The 23,252-nt window shown below is 44.9% G+C and overlaps 1 protein-coding gene across 1 annotated transcript in view; it reads left to right on the top strand.

The window, feature by feature from the left end:
- Positions 1-23,252, top strand: part of LOC120921681 (myelin-oligodendrocyte glycoprotein-like) — a 39,211-nt gene that overhangs the window by 5,351 nt on the left and 10,608 nt on the right. The window contains exons 2-4 of the mRNA XM_040334210.1: positions 4,765-4,810; positions 13,885-14,217; positions 22,587-22,865. Coding sequence (XP_040190144.1) covers positions 4,765-4,810; positions 13,885-14,217; positions 22,587-22,865 — 658 coding nt within the window. The remainder of the gene's footprint in view (positions 1-4,764; positions 4,811-13,884; positions 14,218-22,586; positions 22,866-23,252) is intronic.

Here is a 23,252-nt window from a genome sequence, read left to right as displayed (position 1 = left end):
ACTGACCCAGGAGATCCTGGGGGATGTGGAAAAAAAGACTTCTTCAGTTTCGGCGGTACATGTAAGGGGGTCCCTCAACATCCAGGCAGACTTCCTCAGCAGGCAACCCATTCATTAAGGAGAGTGGGAGCTAAACAAGGTTTTCTCTCTGGTAAGCCAACAATTTGGCAGACCAGAGATAGATTTGTTTGCCTGCAGGAAGAACAAAAAAGTTCACAAGTACTTCTCTCTCACCAGGGAGCAGGGCTCCCGCGGAATAGATGCCTTAGCCCAGAACTGGGAATTTTCCCTGGCGTACGCATTCCCTCCCCTGGTGCTCATTCCCGGGGTATTGCAGAAGCTATCCCAGTCAAACGGGTGCCTTATTCTGATCGCTCCCTGGTGGCCGAAGTGAGCATGGTTCCCCACTCCCTGAGAAGGTGGCCGATTGCTCCTCCGCTGCATCTCCCGTCCAGACGCGATCTCCTCTCCCAGGGACCAGTGTTACATCCTGATCCAGGTTTTCTTACCCTGATGGCATGGTGTTTGAGAGGGAGATCCTCAGGCGTAGGGGATGTTCTTACAGAGTAGGAAGCCAGTCACCAGACAAATTTATGCGAAAGTTTGGAAAGTCTTCTTTCGCTGGGCTCAGCCTAGAGAAGGTTCTCTCCAAAAAAACCCCCATGGGTTTTTGTTGCTCCTAGAGGATAGGGTAATCCTCAGACAGGATCCTTTATATTTGCCAAAAGTGACCTCAGAATTCCACAGGTCACAGGAGATTGTCCTCCCCTCCTTTTGTCAGAACCCCAAAAATGACAATGTTGGCCTTGTTCACAACTAATGCAAATTAGTACCCACCCCACAAGGGTCTTTTCCCCACAACCCTGGGCTGTGGTTGTGGGGGTCTGCAAGCAGTGGGTTTTATCGGGAATCTGGAAGCTCCCTTTTAGAAGGGGGCACCCAGATCCCACCCCCCTATGTGAATGCGTAGGGGGTACAAAAAAGTGTCAAAAAGTAATAAAAACACAGAGACTGTTTTTAGCAATTTCTTTATTAAAAAATAAAAAAACAGTGTCCCTTGATGTAAATCCATCATCAATCACGCCACCCGCTGGAACCCTCCAATAAAAAAAGCTCCTTATTTGTTGATGGCTGACTGCCGAATGCCTCCTCTGCCACTTGACATCACCTGGTGGCACTGCCCCCCCCCACTTGTGACATCATGGACATGGTGCATACTGGGTCGGTGATGTCACAAGTGGTGGTGCCACCAGGTAACAGCGCCAAGTGGCACCCAGCCCTTATCCATGTAGCGCCTGTGTACTTTATGATACCGGTGCTAGTTAAATTTAGAAGTAGATTAGAGTGTAGTTAGACTCTGATGCAGATTGTTAAGTGCAAAACAGGGTCTCTGTCTCAGCTTGGCTGTGCTGTGGGCTTGTTCGGCTGTACTGGGATGTTCTTCCAGCCCCGGTGCTGTAGGTGGCAGCAGTGGAGTCAAGGTTTGGGTGCTCTTTCCCAGCAGCCAATCGGGAGGGTTTGACCTCGCTGTGCATGCTGGGGAGGGGTATTTATGAGGCAGACGCCATTAGTTCTGGGTCTTCTTCATCAAGTGTGGCACCCACCTTTAGGGTGACCACATCACGGCGCCCCGTCGTTATGTCCTACCTGGTCGAGGTGTGCGTGCCATGCGGTGTTCCTGGTTCCGGGGCCATGCTGGCCCAGAGCATCTGAACAGTGATGGGGACCCAGTGAGTGACTGGGTTCCCACCTTTGAGGATCCCAAGCTGTACTGCTGTTCGGTGGGGAGTCAGTCTGAGGAGCGCCATTGAGAGGCTGGCGATCCAAAAGGGCCTGGACAAACCACCAGGGATCGAGGTAGCCCGACACTGAAGCATTGATCACCTGTCAGTCGGTACCTGGGCGACAAGTTGAAGGAGATCCAGACGTAACTCATCTAAGGAGGGATATCTCTGAGAATTCAATCCAGAGAGGGCCTGTGGCAGAGGTATCTTCTGAGGCTCACCGAGGAGGGTCTGTGGCAGAGACTTTTCCTCAAGTTCAAGTTCACCAAGGAGGGTCTGTGGCAGAGACTTTATCCTACAATTGTCTGAGTGATACTCCGGGTGCCAGGTCAGTGAGAGAGGCCTGTCCGGGTACACTAAACCCACTATGGCGGGAGTGGCACAGAGAAGTGTTACGTTTGGGAGCAGGACTGTTTTCTATCATTACGCCTGAATCTGCTATTCTCCTTTCTTCTTCAGCTTTACTTTCCTCACCACAAGTTTATTGTTTTTACCCAGCTGGGTAATAAAGAGCACAGCAAAGAGCACCTGTCGTGGACATTCCTTTACCTCTACCTTATGCAATACACATCATTCACCCTTAGGAATTCGGAGGAGCCGTGAGGTAATGTGCCGCCCAAAAATCCAGCAGCTCCTCCGGGGGTAATGCTACATCCATATAAGAACTGTCAAATGGTGGAGGAGGTATTTGGCGGTCAGTTTGGTGCAGAGCATAGTGCATTGCGGGACATTTGGCAGGGCTAACAACTAGGGATGAGCCGAACACCCCCCCCCCCCCCCGTTGGTTCGCACCAGAACCGTCAAACGGACCGAACGTTCGCGCAAACTTTTAGAACCCCATTGAAGTCTATGGGACTCAAACGTTCGAATTCAAAAGTGCTAATTTTAAAGGATAATATGCAAGTTATTGTCGTAAAACGGGTGCAATATGGATGAAAATCACTGAGAAAAATAGCATGGGTTTTCCCGCCCCCCTCACCTCAGGTCATTACAAGCCCCTTTGGCCCTATATACTTTGAACAGCAGTATACAGGCGGTGCAAACAAGACAGGGACTGTAGGTTTGTTGTTAAGTAGAATCTGTTTGTAATTTTGAAGTGTAGCTCCAGCCATAAAATCTATTGTTAAACTTTTTGGAAAACATAGAGCAGTGAGTGCGCAGTGAGGTAGGGTAGTACTGTAGTGACATTGTACAAAACAGCCATGCTATTATCAGCTACCACTGCTGTGGTTTTTGATGCCCCTCGGCCTCCTGATTGTGTTTTAAAGGTTCAACTTCACATCTATGCGATGCATCAGAGTATGTGCCTTGCTGCAGAACAGCCTATTAATTTGAGAATGAACTGCCTGCCACCCCTCAATAGCACCAAAGTGCATGGGCATTTTTTTAATTTAAATTTGTAATGCCGCTTCACCAAAATGCATGGTGCTTTTGTTAGCATGCATTATTATTTTTGTGATTTTTTTTCATTTTATTTACACACACACACACATTATACCGTATTTATCGGCGTATACCGCGCACTATTTTGCCCTGAAAATCAGGGCAAAATCGTGGGTGCGCGGTATACGCCGATTCCCGCTTTCCCGCGCCGAGTTTGAATACTGCACCGACATATACCGAGCGCAGTACACTCGTGTATTGTCGGGCAGTCTCGGGTCCTCTCGCGCTGACGTCCTGGACGTACAGGACGTCAGCGCGAGAGTTGCCGAGCCTGCCCGACGATACACGAGTGTACTGCGCTCTGTCGGCGCAGTATTCAAACTCGGAGCGGGGAGGACGGGAGGACGCCGCAGAAGGACGCCGGACCCGACGAAGAGGTCACCCGAAGCCGCAGACGGACGCCGGACCCGACGAGGCTGCCGATGGACGCTGCGCAAGACACCAAAACTGTAAGTACAAAACAACTTTTTTCCACAGGAATTCGGGGCAACATTAGGGGTGCGTGCTATACGCGAGAGGGCGCTATACCCCGATAAATACGGTATATATATATATATTTTTTTAATGTGTGTGTAAATAAAATTAAAAAAAGAACAATCACAAAAATGCATACTAACAAAAGCACCATGCTTTTTTTTTTGAGAATCGTGATCTTCATTCTAAGCAAAATAATTGTGATTCTCATTTTTCCCAGAATTGTGCAGCTCTACTACCTTTAGGAATTAATATGAGAAACCCCAGCAAATCTATTGACGTAGCTTTAGGTGAACACTGTGTAGAGGACACAGACAGTACACCACTTGAAACTACTGCAGCTAGCACAATCACCTGCCTGCCTGTCAGTATATTAGGAAGAGGGGATCTATCTAAACTCAATACAGTGTATAAATATATATATACACACACAACACCTGGTATGTATATATATCCTCTACACATTGTAACTCTAACTGACTAGCCTGCCTGCTCTATCTAACTCCTAAAAATGACACTCTCTCTGTAAACCACGAACACACTACACAAGGCCGACTTCCAGGCAGCATTATATAGTGTGGGGCGTGTACTAAACCCCCTGAGCCATAATTGGCCAAAGCCACCCTGGCTTTGGCCAATTATGGCTCACCGTTTTTTGCGCACTGTGATTGCCAAGCATGCGGGTTTTTTCAGCACTTCGTTGTGTTTTACGTCACTGCGTTCTGACCCGATCGGTTATTTAACCTATGGTGTGTGGGCACATCAGACCATCAGTCAGCTTCATCGGTTAACATAAGACAACGCTCCTTCGGACCGTTCTCATCGGATGGACTGATCGTGTATACGCGGCCTTAGGGAAAGCCTAAACAGATCTAACAAAAATTAATTGCAGCTCACCTGGTTACAGCAGATATATATATACTAATTTTAGCCAGCAGAGGACAGAAGAGCTACACCCGTGACACCTTGTACCATATAAAAATATAACAATAAGATATGTGTCTTTTTGCGTTGTCTTTACTAAATATTTAATATCAATGTACTGACATTTTTTGTGTTATAGGTTGTCCTGATAATGTGCATAGATTCCCAGCGTGTTGGGCACTTGGGTAAGTAGCACTTTTATTCATCAAAGTATTAGATAGAGGGAGAACCAAAGACACCACATCCTGTTTGGCCAAAAATTTTCATCAACCAAAAGTTTGAGACTTTTAAGGTGCCAAAAAGAGATCAAAAATCTTAGTATTAAAATCAATTATTCTTGTACAAAAAACACAATACAGGAAGATACAATTTTATTAAAACATGATAGTAAGTGCAACTAAGGCCAGAAAACTTTGACATGTTTTACTCATTGCTTCGTCAGGGAACCACAATATTCAAAGACACTGCTCAAAGATCATAATTCATATTCATTTATACAATATTTTTTTAAAGTTATATTGTTATCACGATTTGTTTGCAGTTTTTTTAACCACTTCAGCGCCAGGATATTTACCCCCCCCTTCATGACTAGTCCATTTTTTGCGACACAGCACTGCGTTACTGTGACAGACTCACCCAGGACATCCCCGGACCCTCTTATGTCTAAAATCATCCTAGGGGCATAGGATGACTGAGAAATAATATCTTGGACTACCCGAGATGGGATTATTATGTAATTATTATCCACAATATACCGTATTTATCGCGGTATAACACACTCCCGCGTATACAGCGCACCCCTAAATTTGCCCCAATCCTGTGGAAAAAAAGTTTTTTTTGTACTTACAGTTTTGGTGTCTTGCGCGGCGTCCATTGGCGGCTTCGTCGGGTCCGGCGTCCTTCTATGGCTTCGGGTGTCCTCTTCGTCGGGTCCGGCGTCCGTCTGCGGCTTCGGGTATCCTCTTCGTCGGGTCCGGCGTCCTTCTGCGGCGTCCTCGCGTCCTCCCCGCTCGTTTCCCGCGCCGAGTTTGAATACTGCGCCGACATATACCGAGCGCAGTACACTCGTGTATCATCGGGCAGGCTCGGCAACTCTCGCGCTGACGTCCTGTATGCTCAGGACGTCAGCGCGAGAGGCGCCGAGACTGCCCGAAGATACACGAGTGTACTGCGCTCGGTATATGCCGGCGCAGTATTCAAACTCGTGGCGGGAAAGCGGGTATCGGCGTATACCGCGCACCCATGATTTTGCCCTGATTTTTCAGGGCAAAATAGTGCGCGGTATACGCCGATAAATACGGTATTCCAGGATATCTGTAAAGAACTATTTACTGTTTGTTGATTCTGAACTCAACGGGTTTATTGTAAGAGTGACTCATTCATACTGTTGGGACGCATACTGTTAGATGCTAATGCCATCACCTCCAGCCATCTGTCTGTTCTCTGTGCTAATTGACCCTGCTATTGTGTGAAGATGTCCTGTGTTTACACTTATGATAATGTGTATTGTATAGCAGGTGAGCGAAGAGACGTGACGTCTACCCCGAAGGATCGTATCTCGGAGTCGCCTAGTCTGGGTAAATGATTAGTTACCCCTGCTATATGAGGCGTAGCCAATGTTGAGTATAGACGTCGGGCCAGCATAGAATTTTCCGTTGTGTACGTCGTTTGCATAAAAAGTTCGCAAATAGGGCTTTGTGTAGAATGACGTTCACGTCGAAAGCATTGGCTTGTTGCGGGTTAATTTGGAGCGTGCGCACTGGGATACCCCCACGGACGGCGCATGCGCCGTTCAGAAAAAACGTCATTTACGTCGGGTCAAGACGTATTAACATAAAACACGCCCACAACTTAGCCATTTGAATTGCGCGCCCCTACGCCAACACATTTACACTACGCCGCCGTAACTTACGAGTTACGATGCAAATTATTTGTGGATACGGGAAATACGCTGTAAGTTACGGTGGCGTAGTGTATCTGAGATACGCTACGCCGGACGTAAAAAAGCACTGCGGTACGTGGATCTGGCCCTCCATGTTCAGCAGACAAACAAGTCTTGTCTGGTTGTGTGTTGCGAGCAGCTGGAATATCTGATATCTATATCCAGACTGATAGGAAGCGGTATATGACGGAAGCACTCAAGCGGAGTGTGGGACGTTCCATAACAGTTACTTTAACTGACAATTGCGCGGTCATGCTACACTGTACCCAAACAAAATTTACGTCCTTTTTTCCCCACAAATAGAGCTTTCTTTTGGTGGTATTTGATCACCTCTGCGGTTTTTATTTTTTCCACTATAAACAAAAAAAGCTGACAATTTTGAAAAAAAAACAAACAAGTTTTTTTTAGTTTCTGCTCTAAAACTTCACATTTCTTCATAAATTTAGGCCGATACGTATTCTTCTACATATTTTTGGTAAAAAAAATCCCAATTAGTGTATATTGATTGGTTTGCACAAAAGTTATAACGTCTACAATCAATGGGATAGATTTATGGAATTTTTATTTATTTTTATTTCTTTACTAGTAATGGCGGCAATTGGTGACTTATGGCGAGACTGCGACATTGCGGCGGACACATCAAACACTTTTGGGGACCAGTGACACCAATACAGTGATCAGTGCTAGAAAATATGCACTGTAACTGTACTAATGACACTGGCAGGGAAGGGGTTAAAATCAGGGGCGATCAAAGGGTTAAGTGTGTTCTCTGGGAGTGCTTACTAACTGTGGGAGAGGTGTTTTAACTAGGATTGCCACTTTTTCATCAAGCCAAATCCGAACACTTTAGCGGCGCATAGTAACATTTTTTATTTAGTATACACTATAGAATTGTAACAGACATGGGACACCTTTGGGCAATTCAAAGAGAATAGTAATGCGGCACACATAGTGCCCCCCCCCCACCCTCCTGTCAAGCCCTGTTCCAAGCCACATTCCTGTCTGGACAATGTGTCCGGGTTTCTGTTGGACTGAAACCCGGAGACATGATTCAACACCTGGACTGTCTGGGTGAATCCCAGACAGGTGGCAACCCTAGCTTTAACTGCGGGAATGCAGAACAGCAATCTGCCTTGTTTACATCGGCAGACCACCATCCTGCCTCTGTTGAGAACGATCGGTGGGTCCCAGCAGATATCGGGTTCTGCTGATTTGCTCCCGCTGTGTCAAATCACAATGGGAGTGGGTTTCTTGTAGCGCACGTGCGTGCTGCAGACCGGGAAGTTCAGAATCGCGTATCTGTACATCATTCTGTAAATGGATGTGGGGCGGTCGGCATTCGGTTAATATAAATAAATATATATATATATATATGAGAGAGAGATACGGTGCCTTGAAAAAGTAATCATACCCCTTGAAATTCCCCACATTTTCTCATGTTACAACCAAAAACCTATGGGTATGTTATTGGGATTTTATGTGAGAGACACAAAGTGTCACATAATTGTGAAGTGGAAGGAAAATGATAAATGATACAAATAAATGAAAAGTGTGGGGGGAGGGGGCATTTGTATGGCGCCCCTCGGAGTCAATAGTTTGTAGAACCCCCATTTCTCTACAAGTCTTTTTGGGGGTGTCTCTACCAGCTTTGCCCATCTAGAGAGGGACATTTCTGCCCATTCTTCTTCTTTGTAAAATATCTCAAGCTCTGTCAGATTGGATGGAGAGCGTCTGTGATCAGCAATTTTCAAGTCTTGCCACAGATTCTCAATGGGATTTAGGTCTGGACTGTGACTGGACCATTCTAACACATGAATAGGCTTTGATCTAAACCATCTCATTGTAGCTCTGGCTGTACTTTAGGGTCGTTGTCCTGCTGGAAGGTGAACCTCCGCCCCCCCCCAGTCTCAAGTCTTTTGCAGGCTCTAACAGGTTTTCTTTTAATATTGTCCTGTATTTGTCTCCATCCATCTTCCCATCAACTCTGACCAGCTTCCCTGTCCCTGCTGAAGAAAAGCATCCCCACCACATGATGCTGCCACCACCATGTTTCACGGTGGGGATGGTGTGTTCAGGGTGGTGTGCAGTGTTAGTTTCCCCCCACATAACATTTTGCTTTTAGGCCAAAAAGTAGAATTTTGGTGTCATGTGACCAGAGCACCTTCTTCCACATGTTTGCTGTGTCCCCTCCCCCACATGTTTGCTGTGTCCCCTCCCCCACATGGCTTCTCACAAACTGCAAACAGGACTTCTTATGTCTTTCTTTCTTTCTCCAATGTCTTTCTTCTTGTCACTCTTCCATAAAGGGCAGATTTGTGGAGAGACCACTAATAGTTGTCCTGTGGACAGATTCTCCCCCCTGAGCTGTCGATCTCTGCAGCTCCTCCAGAGTTACCATGGGCCTCTTGGCTGCTTCTCTGATGAATGCTCTCTTTGCCCGGCCTGGTCAGTTTAGGTGGACGGCCATGTCTTGGTAGGTTTGTAATTGTGCCATATGTGATAGAGTCACCCGGAACGAGGCTTTTGGAGGGGTCCGAATGCTAGCCTCTTGCCCAATTAGCCCCCCCCCCCCAGGTGTCATGTGATAAGTTAGTGTTACAAGGTCTCAGGTGTGAATGGGGAGCAGGTGTGTTAAATTTGGTGTTATCGCTCTCACTCTCTCATACTGGTCACTGGAAGTACAACATGGCACCTTATGGCAAAGAACTCTCTGAGGATCTGATATAAAGAATTGTTTCTCTAAATAAAGATGGCCGAGGATATAAGAAGATCGCCAAGACCCTGAAAATGATCTGCAGCACGGTGGCTGAGACCATATAGCGGTATAACAGGACGGGTTCCCCTCCCCTCCCCCGCCTCGCCATGGTCCTCCGAGGAAGGTGAGGTCACGTGCTCAGCGTCATATCCAGAGGTTGACTTTGGGAAATAGACGTATGAGTGCTGCCAGCATTGCTGCAGAGGTTGAAGGGGTGGGGGAGGGGTCAGCCTGTCAGTGCTCAGACCATACGCTGCACACTGCATCAAATACGTCTGCATGGCTGTCATCCCAGAAGGAAGCCTCTTCTAAAGATGATCCACAATAAATCCGGCAAACCGTTTTCTGAAGACAAGCAGACTAAGGACATGGATTACTGGAACCGTGTCCTGTGGTCTGATGAGACAAGATAAACGTATTTGGTGTCAGATGGTGTCAGGCGTGTGCGGTGGCAACCAGGTGAGGAGGACAAAGACAAGTGTGTCTTGTCTACAGTCAGGTATGGCGGTGGGAGTGTCATGGTCTGGGGCTGCATGAGTGCTGCCGGTACTGGGGAGCTACAGATCATTGAGAGAACCATGAATGCCAACATGTACGGTGACCTACTGAAGCAGAGCATGATCCCCTCCCTTCAGAGACTGGACCGCAGGGCAGTATTCCAACATGATAATGACCCCCCAAACACACCTCCAAGACCACCACTGCCTTGCTAAAGAAGCTGAGGGTAAAGGTGATGGGCTGGCCAAGCATGTCTCCAGACCTAAACCCTACTGATCATCTGTGGGGGATCCTCAAACGGAAGGGGGAGGAGCGCAAGGTCTCTAATATCCACCAGCTCTGTGATGTCATCATGGAGGAGGGCAAGAGGACTCCAGTGGCAACCTGTGAAGCTCTGGTGACCTCCATGCACAAGAGGGTTAAGGCAGTGCTGGAAAATAATGGCGGCCACACAAAATATTGACACTTTGGGCCCAATTTGGTCATTTCCCCTTAGGGGTGTCCTCACTTTTGTTGCCAGCTGTTTAGACATTAATGGCTGTGTGTTGAGTTATTTTGAGGGGACAGCAAATTTACACCGTTATACAAGCTGTACACTCACTACACAACATTGTAGATACAAAGTGTAATTTCTTCAGTGTTGTCACATGAAAAGATAGAAGAAAATATTTACAAAAATGTGACTGAGGGGTGTACTTACTTTTGTGAGATACTGTAACTCTGCTATTGTGTGAAGGTGTCCTGCTGTGTTTATACTTATGATAATGTGTATTGTGTGTTCTGAGCTAGGAGACGGCAAAGCTGACTTGAAAGGTCAGACCTCTGAGTCACCTAGGCTGGTTAAATAACTAGTTAATTAGCTCATGTTAATTTATGTTTCTGGTTACAGTTTGTATTGTTAGGGTAATATGATCAGAAGGGGGAACCTCCTCCTCAAGTGTATAAAAGACCAGGGCTGATCCTAAGCAGGTGTGTGGGGTGCAGTGCACCCAGGCGCCACAGAGGTGGGGGCACTGAAGAGCCAGAGTGCTCCCCTCCCTCCTCCTCTCCTTGTCCGTGTCCAGAGGCGGCTCTCTCCATCGGTCACCGCCACCACCACTGTGTTTCTTGCCCAAGCCCGTCCCCCCTCCCTCCTCCTGTCAGAGGAGGAGAGCGAAGTAGCGGCTGTCCCTATGTGGAGAGAGACCAGCCGTGCAGTGACGTTGCTGGAGGGTGGTCCACGCCTGATGTGCTATCTTTGTCTGTGTTAGGGGAGCATCTCTGTGTTTGAGCTGTTGACATTGAAACATTTGTAAAGGGGAGGAGTTGGTAATATGACCACGCTCACGTGGGGGTGCCAGAAATATTTCTGCACCCAGGCGTCTGTGACCCTAGGATCAGCCATATAAAAGACTTCATTCTTGTTCAAATAAACAGTTCCAGATGTGCAGCCAAACAAGTCCTACCTAGTTCATGGTTGTAATATTGAATTTCTATATATTAAGACTGGAGACTCGAACATGAAAAATCTAAAGTGCTAATTTTAAAGGTTAATATGCAAGTTATTGTCATAAAAAAGGGTTTGGGGACCCGGGTCAATGCAAAAAAAGTTTTTAAAATGTTTTTTTGGGAGCAGTGATTTTAATAATGCTTAAAGTGAAACAAATATTCCTTTACATTTTTTACCTGGGGGGGGGGGTGTATAGTATGCCTGTAAAGTAGCGCTTATTTCCTGTGTTTAGAACTGTCTCTGCACAAAGTGTCATTTCTGAAGGGAAAAAAAGTCATTTAAAATCACTTGCGGCTATAATGAATTGTCGGCTCCCGGCAAGCAAGTGATTTTAATACAGAGAAACGTCATTCATAAAAAATAAAAAAAATGTGTGGGGGTCCCCCCAAATTCAATTACCAGGCCCTTCAGTAAAAAAAATGATGTGGGGTTCCCCCCAAATATCCATTCCAGACCCTTCAGGTCTGGTATAGATTTTTAGCACGTAACCTGGCAGGCCGCAGGAAAAGAGGGGGGACAAGGGCCTCATGCCCACAACCCTTCCCCGGTGGTTGTGGGGGTCTGCGGGCGGGGGGGTTATCAGAATCTGGAAGAACCCTTTAACAAAGGGGACCCCCAGATCCCGGCCCCCCCCCTATGTGAATTGGTAATGGGGTACATTGTACCTCTACCATTTCACAAAGAAAGTGTAAAAAATTGTAAAAAACACACAAAGACACCGTTGGGAAAGTCCTTCATTAAAAAAAATAAAAAAAAAAGATTCCAGCGGTGGTAATCCACTCTCGGTCTCCGTTCCAACGCTGTTGGTATCCAGCGATGGGTGATCTCCAGGCTCCAGCGATGATGTCCAGCGAGGAACAGCACACGATCCTGTCTCCACTGGAGACACCCCGGGAAGGACGTCACGGCAGCCTGACAGGTCTTGTGTAGGCGAGGACGGAGCCACCGTCATGTGACCCCATCCCCTTCTGACGCAAGGGGAAACCCGGGCTTTCCCAGTGATGTGACTGGTGACCCCGCCCCCCTCTGATGTAACGCAGGTTTCCCGTTGCATAAGAGGGAGGAGTGGAGATCGAGAGTGGATTACCACCGCTGGAATTTTTTTTTTTTAATAAAGGACTTATCCCAACTGTGTTTGTGTTTTTTTTTAAAACATTTTTTACACTTTCTTTGTGAAATGGTAGGGGTACAATGTACCCCTTACCAATTCACATGGGGGGGCGGGATCTGGGGGTCCCCTTTGTTAAAGGAGTCTTCCAGATTCTGATAAGCCCTCTGCCTGCAGACCCCCACAACCATCGGGCAAGGGTTGTGGGGATGAGGCCCTTGTCCCATCAACATGGGGACATGGTGCTTTGGGGTCCAGACCCCAAAGCATCCCCCCTATGTTGAGGGGATGTGGCCCAGTACAGTTCAGAAGGAGGGGGCCGCTCTCTTGTCCACCCCTCTTTTCCTGCGGCCGGCCAGGTTGCATGCTCGGATAAGGGTCTGGTATGGATATTTGGGGGGAACTCCAGATTATTTTTTTTATTTGGCGTAGGGTTCCCCTTAATATCCATACCAGATCTGAAGGGCCTGGTAATTGAATTTGGGGGGGACCCCCCACACAGCCGACAATTCATTCTAGCCACGAGTGATTTTTAAATGACTTTTTCCTTCAGAAATGACACTTTGTGCAGAGACAGTTATAAGTATGGTAAACAAGCACTGCTTCACAGGCATACTTTACACACCCCCTAGGTACAAAATTTAAAGGAACATTTCACTGTTATTGTTATTGTTTCACTTTTAGCATTATTAAATTCACTGCTCCCGAAAAAAACTGCAGTTTTTAAAACTTTTTGTTGCACTGATACATGTCCCCTGGGGCAGGACCCAGGTCCCCAAACACTTTTTAGGACAATAACTTGCATATTAGCCTTTAAAATTAGCACTTTAGAATTCTCCCATAGACTTTTACAGGGTGTTCCTTCGGCTGTTCGAATTTGCCGCGAACACCCCAAATTGTTCGGTGAACGGGCAATGTTCGAGTCGAAACTCGAAGCTCATCCAGTAAATACATACAGTAAAGTCATTCAGTGACTGGCTCCTTTTAATTCCCAGGACTCAGAAAGACTTCTGCCCAGAATCACACATGTATGGATTTTCTTAGTATTATAAAGAAAATTGCTCATATTAGTGGTGTAGTGGTTAGCACTTTCACCTAGCAGCAAAATGTGTCGCTGGTTCAAATCCTGACCACAACACCATCTATCTGGAGTTTGCATGTTCTCCCTGTGCCTGTGTGGGTTTCCACCCACAATCTAAAGACATGCTAGTAGGTTAATCAGATCCTGTCTAAATTGGCCCTAGTATGTGTGAGTAAGGGACCTTGAGGTTGTAAGCTCCTTGAGGTTAGGGACTGATGTGAATGTACAATGTATATGTAAAGCGCTGCATACATTGACAGTGCTATAGAAGTACCTGAAATAATAATAATATATACACATTGTAACAAATGGACATGATGTGAAAGTGATGAGGCTGATTGTACAAATAATTTATTTTCAGCGAATATTTCTGTTCTCCTCCACAGATAAGACGGGAGTGGTGGCTTCCCTCCATGACAATGTCACCCTCCCGTGTTGGTTTTCCTTTATACAAGGGTCAGAAGGTCTGAAGGTGGTCTGGGAGAAGAATGATAAGGATGGGAGAGGATCGATCGCACACATGTTTATGAATAATCAGGATAATCTCACAGAACAGGATATACGCTACACGGAACGCACAGAATTGTCTGGAGATTTCGCTCAGGGAACGGTGAACCTGACCCTGCGAGAGGTCACCTTCAATGATGAGGGGACTTATTTCTGCAGAGCAGCCAACAGAAAAGACCATGGGGACAAGAAGGTGGAATTAACCATAAACAGTAAGTTCTTCCCCACACAGTTCATGGCCTAAAATATGCATTTTTTTCAGGCTCCTCAAATGTTATGTGTGGCTGGTGGTAGTGGACCCACCACATAGCTTGCATGCATGGGGGGTTTGTGTCGGTGACATATGCCGTGCGTAACTCATAATATGCTTACTGTATTATAAGATCTGTTTCTTTACCTTTGATAGATAGCTGAACAGAGGCATAGCTTGGAGCTTGTGGGCCCAGAATGCAAAAGTTGACCTCCCCATTACCACCCACAATTTCCACCGTGCGTGCAAATACACACACCGCACGCCAAGATACTCAAAGTGGCTTAAGAGTTTTGAGTTTCCAGAGTTCTTCTTTACATCAGAGGAGAATCAGAGGACAGGCATTACAGCTGGTGAATCAGAGGACAGGGATCGCCGCTGGAGAATCAGAGGACAGGGATCGCCGCTGGAGAATCAGAGGACAGGGATCGCCGCTGGAGAATCAGAGGACAGGGATCGCCGCTGGAGAATCAGAGGACAGGGATCGCCGCTGGAGAATCAGAGGACAGGGATCGCCGCTGGAGAATCAGAGGACAGGGATCGCCGCTGGAGAATCAGAGGACAGGGATCGCCGCTGGAGAATCAGAGGACAGGGATCGCCGCTGGAGAATCAGAGGACAGGGATCGCCGCTGGAGAATCAGAGGACAGGGATCACGGTTGGAGAATCAGAGGACAGGGATCACAGCTTCCAAGCATGCGTCGACTTGATTCTGAGCATGCATGGATGTTACTTTTAAAACAAGTTTTACATTTTTTAACCGATGGATAAATAACCGATGGGGCCCACACACGATCGGTTTGGTATGATGAAAATGGTCCATCAGACCGTTCTCATCGGATTGACCGATCGTGTGTACGCGGCATAAGCGTTCCAAAAGTTGTGTTCCAGTGCGCCACCTCTCACACTCTCCGTTTTTCCTATTGGCTCAGCCAGAGAGGTGGTGCACTGGAACGCAACTTTTGGAATGCAAACAGTTATGGCGGGTGGATAATGTATGCTGAAGGTGACAACAATCAGCCTTCTACGTGGTGCAGGGTGAATACACCATGGGTAATCAGGTGGTAAGGGATACATTTGAATGGGTGTATACAGATCAACCACATTGTGACAGAAGGAAAGAGATTCTGGGCGGTGACCTCTGAGTATTAACAGTTCAACTACTATCCAGCCTTTGTCTGAATCGGAGGAGTGTGACTGGTACCTGCAGGTCTAATTATACAGGCTGTTTTACCAGCTTGTTCTGGTAAACACAAAATCCTTACGGTGGTGGATCACGAGTGTTTTGTGGTGTGACATTATATTCAGTATTTCTGATGGCACCTTCAAGTCTGTGACCTAATCTCACTTTCAAGACCTTATTGGATTTGTCTTCATAGACTTTCTTCTATATGGTTTTAGTTATTGTATTGTAGCGCAGCTTGTTATACACCTTTTCAGTGTGAAGTAGAGCTGCACGATTAATCGTCAAGAATCGTTATCGCGATTTTTTTCCCACGTTGCGATCTTGACAAAGGGTTTCCCGATCTTTGGTATGCAGAGAATTTTCTCTCTGCTCTCAGAAATCAAAGATCAAAGTTTGGGCAGTCTGCAAAGTTTTAAAACATTCTATCAGTGGAATGTTAAGTCTAAACAATGTATCAATTTATCTTTTACATCAAAGGAATAAACTTCTGTATGTAAATTAGGAACGTTTAACCACATAAACACCAAACCTTTTCCTGACAGTTGTTGCTTTCAAGTTAAAATATTTTTTTTGCTAGAAAATTACTTAGAGCCCCCAAACATTTTATATATATAATTAGTAGAGATCCTAGAGAATTAAATGTTGGTTGCAATATTTTATGTTGCACTTTCACAGCGGTTTTTCAAATGCAAATTTTTGGGAAAAAATGACTTTAATGAATAAAAAAAAAACCCCAGTAAAGTTAGCCCAAATCTTTTTATATAATGTGAAAGGTTGTGAGAGAATCGTGATCTTTATGCTAAGCAAAAAAATTGTTATTCTCATTTTTGCCAGAATTGTGCAGCTCTAGTGTGAAGACATATATATAGGATTTAAAAAAGCACTGTGTAAACTGTTGGTGCTATATACAGTACATTACTCAGATCATCAAACAACTTTTATTACACAAAGATAACCCGAGTAAATACAAAATGCAGTTTTTAAATGATGTTTCATTTATTGAGGAAAAAAAGCTGTTCAAAGTAACCAGCCTTGCTTTATGTGGAAAAGTAATTGCCCCCTAAACCTAATACAGGGGTTCCCCGACTTACGAACGCGTTACGGACTTTCCTTTGTTTGTAAGCCGGAAATGTTCATAAGTCCGCATGTGCAGAACGGCAATTACGGACATTTCCGAAATTTTATGATGTTTTCCGAGGCTCCATCTGGTCGTGCATGTGCAGAACGGTAGATGGTCCCCACAGCATCCGTTTGTAAGTAGGAGGAGTTAGTAAGTCAGGTGTTCGTAAGTCGGGGACCCCCTGTATCTGGTTGTGCCACCATTGGCGGCAACAAATGCAATCAAGCGTTTGCGATAACTGACTATGAGCCTTTCACATCGCTGTGGAGTAATTTTGGCTCCACTCTTCTTTGCAGAATTGTTTTAATCCAGCCACATTGGAGGGTTTTCCAGCATGAACGGCCTGTGTAAGGTTATGATACAGCATCTCAATGGGATTTAAGTCCGGGCTTTGACTAGGCAACTCCAAAACCTTAATTCTGCTTTGTTTGAACCATTTGGAGGTGGACTTGCTGGTGTGTTTCGGATCATTGTCCTGCTGGATAACCCAAGTGCACTTGAGGTCAGGAACTGATGGCCGGACATTCTCCTTTAGGATTTTCTGGTAAAGCTCAGAATTCATGGCTCCATTAATTATGGGAAGTCATCCAGATCCTGAAGCCCAGACCATCACGCTACCGCCACCATGTCTGACTGCTGGTGTGATGTTGTTATAAAATACTGCCTTCATTTTATGCCAGATGTAACGGGATGCACACCTTCCACAAAGTTAAATCTTTGTCTCATCAGTCCACAGAATATTTGCCCAAAAGTCTTGGGAATAATCCACATGTTTTTTGGTAAATGTAAGATGAGCCTTTGTGTTCTTTTTTGTCAGCAGTGGTTATGGCCTTGGAACTCTCCCATTGACTGCATTTTTGCCCCCAGTCTTTCTTATTGGTGAATCATCTTACCTGAGGCCAGTGAGGCCTTTAGATATAGTTCTGGGTTATTTTATGACCTCCTGGATGAGGAGTCGTCATGCTCTTGGAGTAACTTTTGTACCACTCCTGGGAAGGTTCACCACTGTTCCAAGTTATCTCCATGTGTGGATAATGGCTCTCCCCGTGGTTCACTGGAGTTCCAAAGCCTTAGAAATGGCTTTGAAACCCTTCCTAGACCGATACATGTACATTACTTTGTTTCTAATCTGTTCATGAATGATGCCACTTCCTTTAGGTCTTTTTTACCCATTGGACCGGTTAATTTATTCACTTTAATATGTGTGTGGCATATTTATGTATGATTTGTATTTTGTACTTGTTTGTTTGCTTTTCATTGTTGCTTATTTATTTATAATGTCTAGTTGCATGTTAACTGGCAATATCTGGAGATATATAAATTGAGTTTTTTTTATTGTTTATTATTATTTTTTTTGTTTGTTTTTTTTATCTTTTATTTTTAAAAAAAAAATTATGTTTCCTTTTCCTTCCCTTAGGTCTTAGGCCGCATACACACGGTCGGTCCAAACTGATGAAAACGGACTGAAGGACCTTTTCATCGGTCCAAACCGATCGTGTGTGGGCCCCATCGGTCAGTTATCCTTCGGTCAAAAAATGTAGAACTTGCTTTAAAATTGAACCGATGGACACCTAGCCGATAGGTCAAAACCGATGGTTAGTACGCAAAAGCATCGGTTAAAAACCTGCGCATGCTCAGAATCAAGTCGACGCATGCTTGGAAGCATTGAACTTCGTTTTTCTCTGCACTTCGTTGTGTTTTATGTCACCGCGTTGGACTTGATCGTTTTTTTATCTGAAGGTGTGTAGGCACATCCGACCAGGGCTTCAGGAGTTACAACCCCATCTGTCCATCCTGCTGCCGTTGTCACATTGTGGGGCAAATCTGGGATTCTTCATTGTGTCCCTATTGGTGTCACTTGGCTAGTCCCTGGGTGACTTTCCCCCCTTCCCACCCCCCAATGTGCTTTGCATCCCCTTCCACACCTGGGAATGGATGGGACTGGCATCACCTGCCTTGGAGATAATTTCTCACATAGCCAACCAGTACACTTCTGGGTTCATGACACAGCCGTGATGCATTTGGCGTCATTCACACATCCGTGATACAGCCTAGATTTCTTGGGCAGATGCAGCATTCCCTGCATCCTGCCCTGGATTACCATTGGCCAGGTTCTGTGGGTGGCGGTGTGGCACCCCCCCCCCATTTGACTTGAGCCTAGTGGCGGTTTCCCATGGTGATGTTGGAAGGGTGGGGTTTGTTTGATGTTTAGACTATATATAGCCCAGGGCTTGCCCCTTAGTGGTTCTTTGTTGATGGATGGGATCAGGTTGGTGGTTACTAGTTGCCGCTCAGGTAACTGGATGCTGTTTGCTTTACCCTGTGTTGGTTTTAGAGATCAAGGATTCATTGTCATACATGATATGGGGGTTGATGCATCATCCTTGGATGATGTATGGGTCGATTGATTGATTGATTGATTTTTTGACTACATTTTGTTGTGGGGTTTAAGACTTTTTTCATCATTTGTTATTTTCTTCATTGTTTCACTGTTTTATTTTTTACTTTTACACCAATATCATTATCACCATTATGGGTACATTGCACACATAACAATCACAATTTGGCCACCTCTTGTTTTAGTTACTTTACACAATATTTTAGATTTTATTGATTTTATTTTCACTTTATTTACCAGCAGTTTTGCATATTACATACACTTTTTACACCTGTTTTGACATTGTATATTGATGGGTGCGTTTATATACACACATACATATTTTTTACATTTATTCACATTACTTTGCACCTTTTTTTTGTAACACACACACATAATTTTTTTTATATTTTCATGCTTTCTCATCTGCTTTTTTACTAGTTTTCTGCCAACTTACTAGGTTATTTATTTATTTAATTTATAGAACCTGTGTGCCTTTCCATCACTGGGCTTTGCAGTGATGCCTGGGGGCGTGTACCGTGAGAAATCTATCCTATCTATCCATCCCCCACCTTTCCGCAACTCCCAGTTAGAACTTTGTTGGCCTTTTGGGGGCTCCATCCAGCTTCTTACATTGAATATATTCTGAAGTTTCATTGATTTTATCTATGCGTTGTCTTATGCCCTGTACACACAAGCTGAATTCCCGTTGGAAAAAAAGTTGGATGGTTTCTCCGACGGAATTCCGCACAAGTTGGGCTTGCATACACACGGTCACACAAAAGTTCTCTGAAACTTTCAAGCGTTAAGAACGTACAACACTACGACGAGGCGAGAAAAATAAGTTCAATGCCGCCGAGCATGCGTCAAATTGTTTCCGAGCATGCGGAAAAGCATACAGATGATCAGATTTCCCGATAGGAATTTTTTCCGTAGGGAGAATTGAGAACCAGCTGACAGGAATTCCGACAGCAAAAATCCGATGGAGCATACACACGGTCGGAATTTCCGACGAAAAGCTCCCATCAGACTGTTTCTGTCGGGAATTCCGCTCGTGTGTACAGGGCATAATGCCGCATACACACCATCACTTTATGTGATGAAAAAAAACGAAATTTTCTGTGAAGTAAAAAACTACGTTTTTGAAACTTCAATTTTCAAAGACGAAGTTGTCTACACACCATCGTTTTTCTCACAATGTTCTAGCAAAGCGGGGTTACGTTCCACCACGTCTTTCCATTGAAGCTCGCTTCATAACTAGATTCTGGGCATGCGCGGGTGTAAAAACGTCGTTTTAAACAACGTTTTTTGCTACACACGGTCAATTTCTGTGAAGTAAAAAACGACGTTTTGAAAAACGACACATAAAATTGAAGCATGCTTCAATTTTTTTTGTCGTTTTTCACAAGACATAAAACAACGTTTTCCCCCACACACGGTCATTTAAAGTGACGTTTTTAAAAACATAGTTTTTTTTCATCACATAAAGTGATGGTGTGTACGCGGCATAACTTTTATACCCACTTGGAATTTCGCTACATTTTCGCCACGACTGTAAGTAGGGAATTCGAGGTCTGATATGTTTTTGTATTTCTATATTTACAGTATGTCTGTTTGTTTTTTATCTCCAGATATTTCTGTGCTACTCCTAAGATTCTTTAAGCTGACAGTGGATATTAGTATAGACTCTATATATCTACATTCCATGCAAGGTTTTCAACTTGTTTGTTTCAATGATATGCCTACATCCATATTTGGATAAGTAGGGCATTATTCTGAGAAGTAATCAACAGGCTATTGGTGACTCTGGAGGAGCTGTAAAGGTCTACAACTGAGATGGGAGAAACCATTCATTGTGGGCAAGATGAATGTAACCAATTTATGACAATTCTAGAAAAAACCTGTTTCAATCTGAAAGAGATGCTATACTGGGGCAGTGATTCAAGTTCCAGTGTGGCAAAGAAGACCCTAAACATACAACCAGTGCTACACTTGAGTATTTTTGAACCAAAACCTGATTGGACTGGAAAAGACCAGTCAAAGACAAGACCTCAGTCCAACTAAGAATCTGAGGCAAGTCTTAAAATTCACAAATCACCAATGGCCTCTATCCAACCCAACAGATGGAGAGCAATTTGGTTATGGGGAACTGGTAAAAAAAAATCTGGGTCTAAATGTGAAAAGCTGTTACCTCAAATAAGACTGACCCCAAATGGCTTCAATTGCAGCCAAAGCTGGTTTTACCAAATACTGGCTCTATACAACCGTTTCCCCCTTGGGGTACTGTCACAGACACTGGATGCAGGGACCTTTTCTGCCCACATTCACCCTGTTTTTCATTATTGTAATATTTCCTTTTTTTTTGTTTCATTTTGGAAGGACTGTTTTCTTGTATTTGGCCTACAGATTTTTCCTGGTTTGTTCTATTTGAAATGATACATGTTCATTGAAAGAGCTGGCCACACAGTTTGCATTGTTTAGGAAAATGTGACCAAGCTCTTACCTGATTTTGTGTGGTATAAATTGTGTGTGAGTTTACAATCAGTCAGTTACAGTTTGCACCTAAGCTAGAATCATCTAGTTCTTGGGCGCAAGATTCAGCTATAATACCTAGAGAAGAGAGATGCGTCCTGTCACGTGAGCACCGATCGGCGCTCTGAAATGAGGTACACGGCTGCATTTTATTTTTAAACAAATGCACTGGGAATATTATTAAACATAGCAGAGGGGGTTGTTGAAAAGTTATTGCATGGCTTAATAACCACTTTAAGAAGATGAAATGAGTGCTGTACTCAGCAGTATTGTACTGTGAGTCCAGGTTGGCATGGTGACATGCCTCAAGGGCACAGGTTCATGATGCCCTGGGCTCATAGGAAATGGGTTTAAAGATGCTGGCTGTGATTTAACCCAAATGAGGACTGGCAGTGGAGAGGACTTTCTGCAGGGGACAGCTGCCACATACCAGAGCCCAATAGTAGAAGGAGACCTCTTACAGCCCTGGCTCTGGGACCACTGGGGTTGCAACAGTGGTTACGAGAGCGCAGTGAGTTAGGAGTGCCTGTAAGTTCTGCAGTAGCTGAAACAGATGAGTAGAGATGATCCACTGGAAGAACTGGACTGTAGAAGCAGCTGGAGGCAGTGGTTACAGGTGTGGGTCAGCGACCCCTGGATATTGGCCGAGACATGATCATGAACAGGCTGGAGCAGAGTGAGACAAGCCAGGTCAGCAAGGGGAACAGGTAGGTAATACAGCAGGCAGAGAGTAGTCAGCAGACAGGCAGAGGTTCGGCACCGGAATATAAACAGGTACAGGTACAGCAGGGTCAAGGCAAGCCGGGTCAGGATAGGAAAAGGCAGCAGTAGTCAAACAGAGCTGGATCAGTAATTACAAGCAGGTACAGAATCAGACTCAGGAAATGCTGCAGATCAGACAGCACTGCACTAGAGCAGCTGCTGTCCTTTTAAAGGGTCACTGGTGCCAAGCTGAGTTGGCGCACGCACACCCAAGCATCTGCCTTGCCACAGGGTATCCCTGACAACAACAGTGAGCATTTATTATTTCAAAAACATCTAGGCCTTTTATGTATCATTTTATCAAAATGTAAATTTGTTGTTCTATTGTAACATTAAGTTTCTCTTATTTTTTTAGAATTAAATGCAGAGGAGTCAACAGTTACCATCATTCACATTGATGGGAAGAAGCGTCTGAAGTGTATTGATATCGGTGTGTTCAGGGATCCCTGGATAAAGTGGTATGATGAGGAGAGTACAGATCTGTCCGACTATGGAACACGTAACATAACTGACATCGGTAATGGGCGGAAGATGGTGACGTCTGTGCTGAACTTGGATGTGGAAAGAAATAAACCGTACTTCTGTGTGGTGAAAGAGGGGAGACTGAAGAGGACCGCCCGAGCTGTGCTATCAGGTATTATCACCTAACAAAGTCTAATATAAGGGGGGAATTACAACAAAGAAACAGAGAGAAAGACCAGAGGTGCAACTAGAAGAACCAGACACAACCAGCACAGGTATGAAAGTCAGTAGAAGGTGAAGGCCACAATTGAAACTTCTGAATAGACAGCTCTTGTGCCTGAAGATTGGGGAAATTAACACCTAGATGTAAAGAATGTTCTGACATTCTTGTAGTTATAGGTAAAGATGAACAGACTGTCACCTCATTGAGCCTCAAACGAAAATCTTTAGACTTGTCCAATGCGAATCCAGCAAGTAACAAGAGATGTGTACACACGGGGCTTCGCACTGTCTGAAAAATTGTCTTTCTTTAAGATCAGAGAGAAAGACAAATTCCTTC

Source organism: Rana temporaria (genome assembly GCF_905171775.1).
Source record: "Rana temporaria chromosome 2 unlocalized genomic scaffold, aRanTem1.1 chr2t, whole genome shotgun sequence".
Classification (NCBI taxonomy): Eukaryota; Metazoa; Chordata; class Amphibia; order Anura; family Ranidae; genus Rana; species Rana temporaria.
Note: the sequence above shows the minus strand (reverse complement) of the source record. Positions and strands in the feature narration are given on the sequence as shown.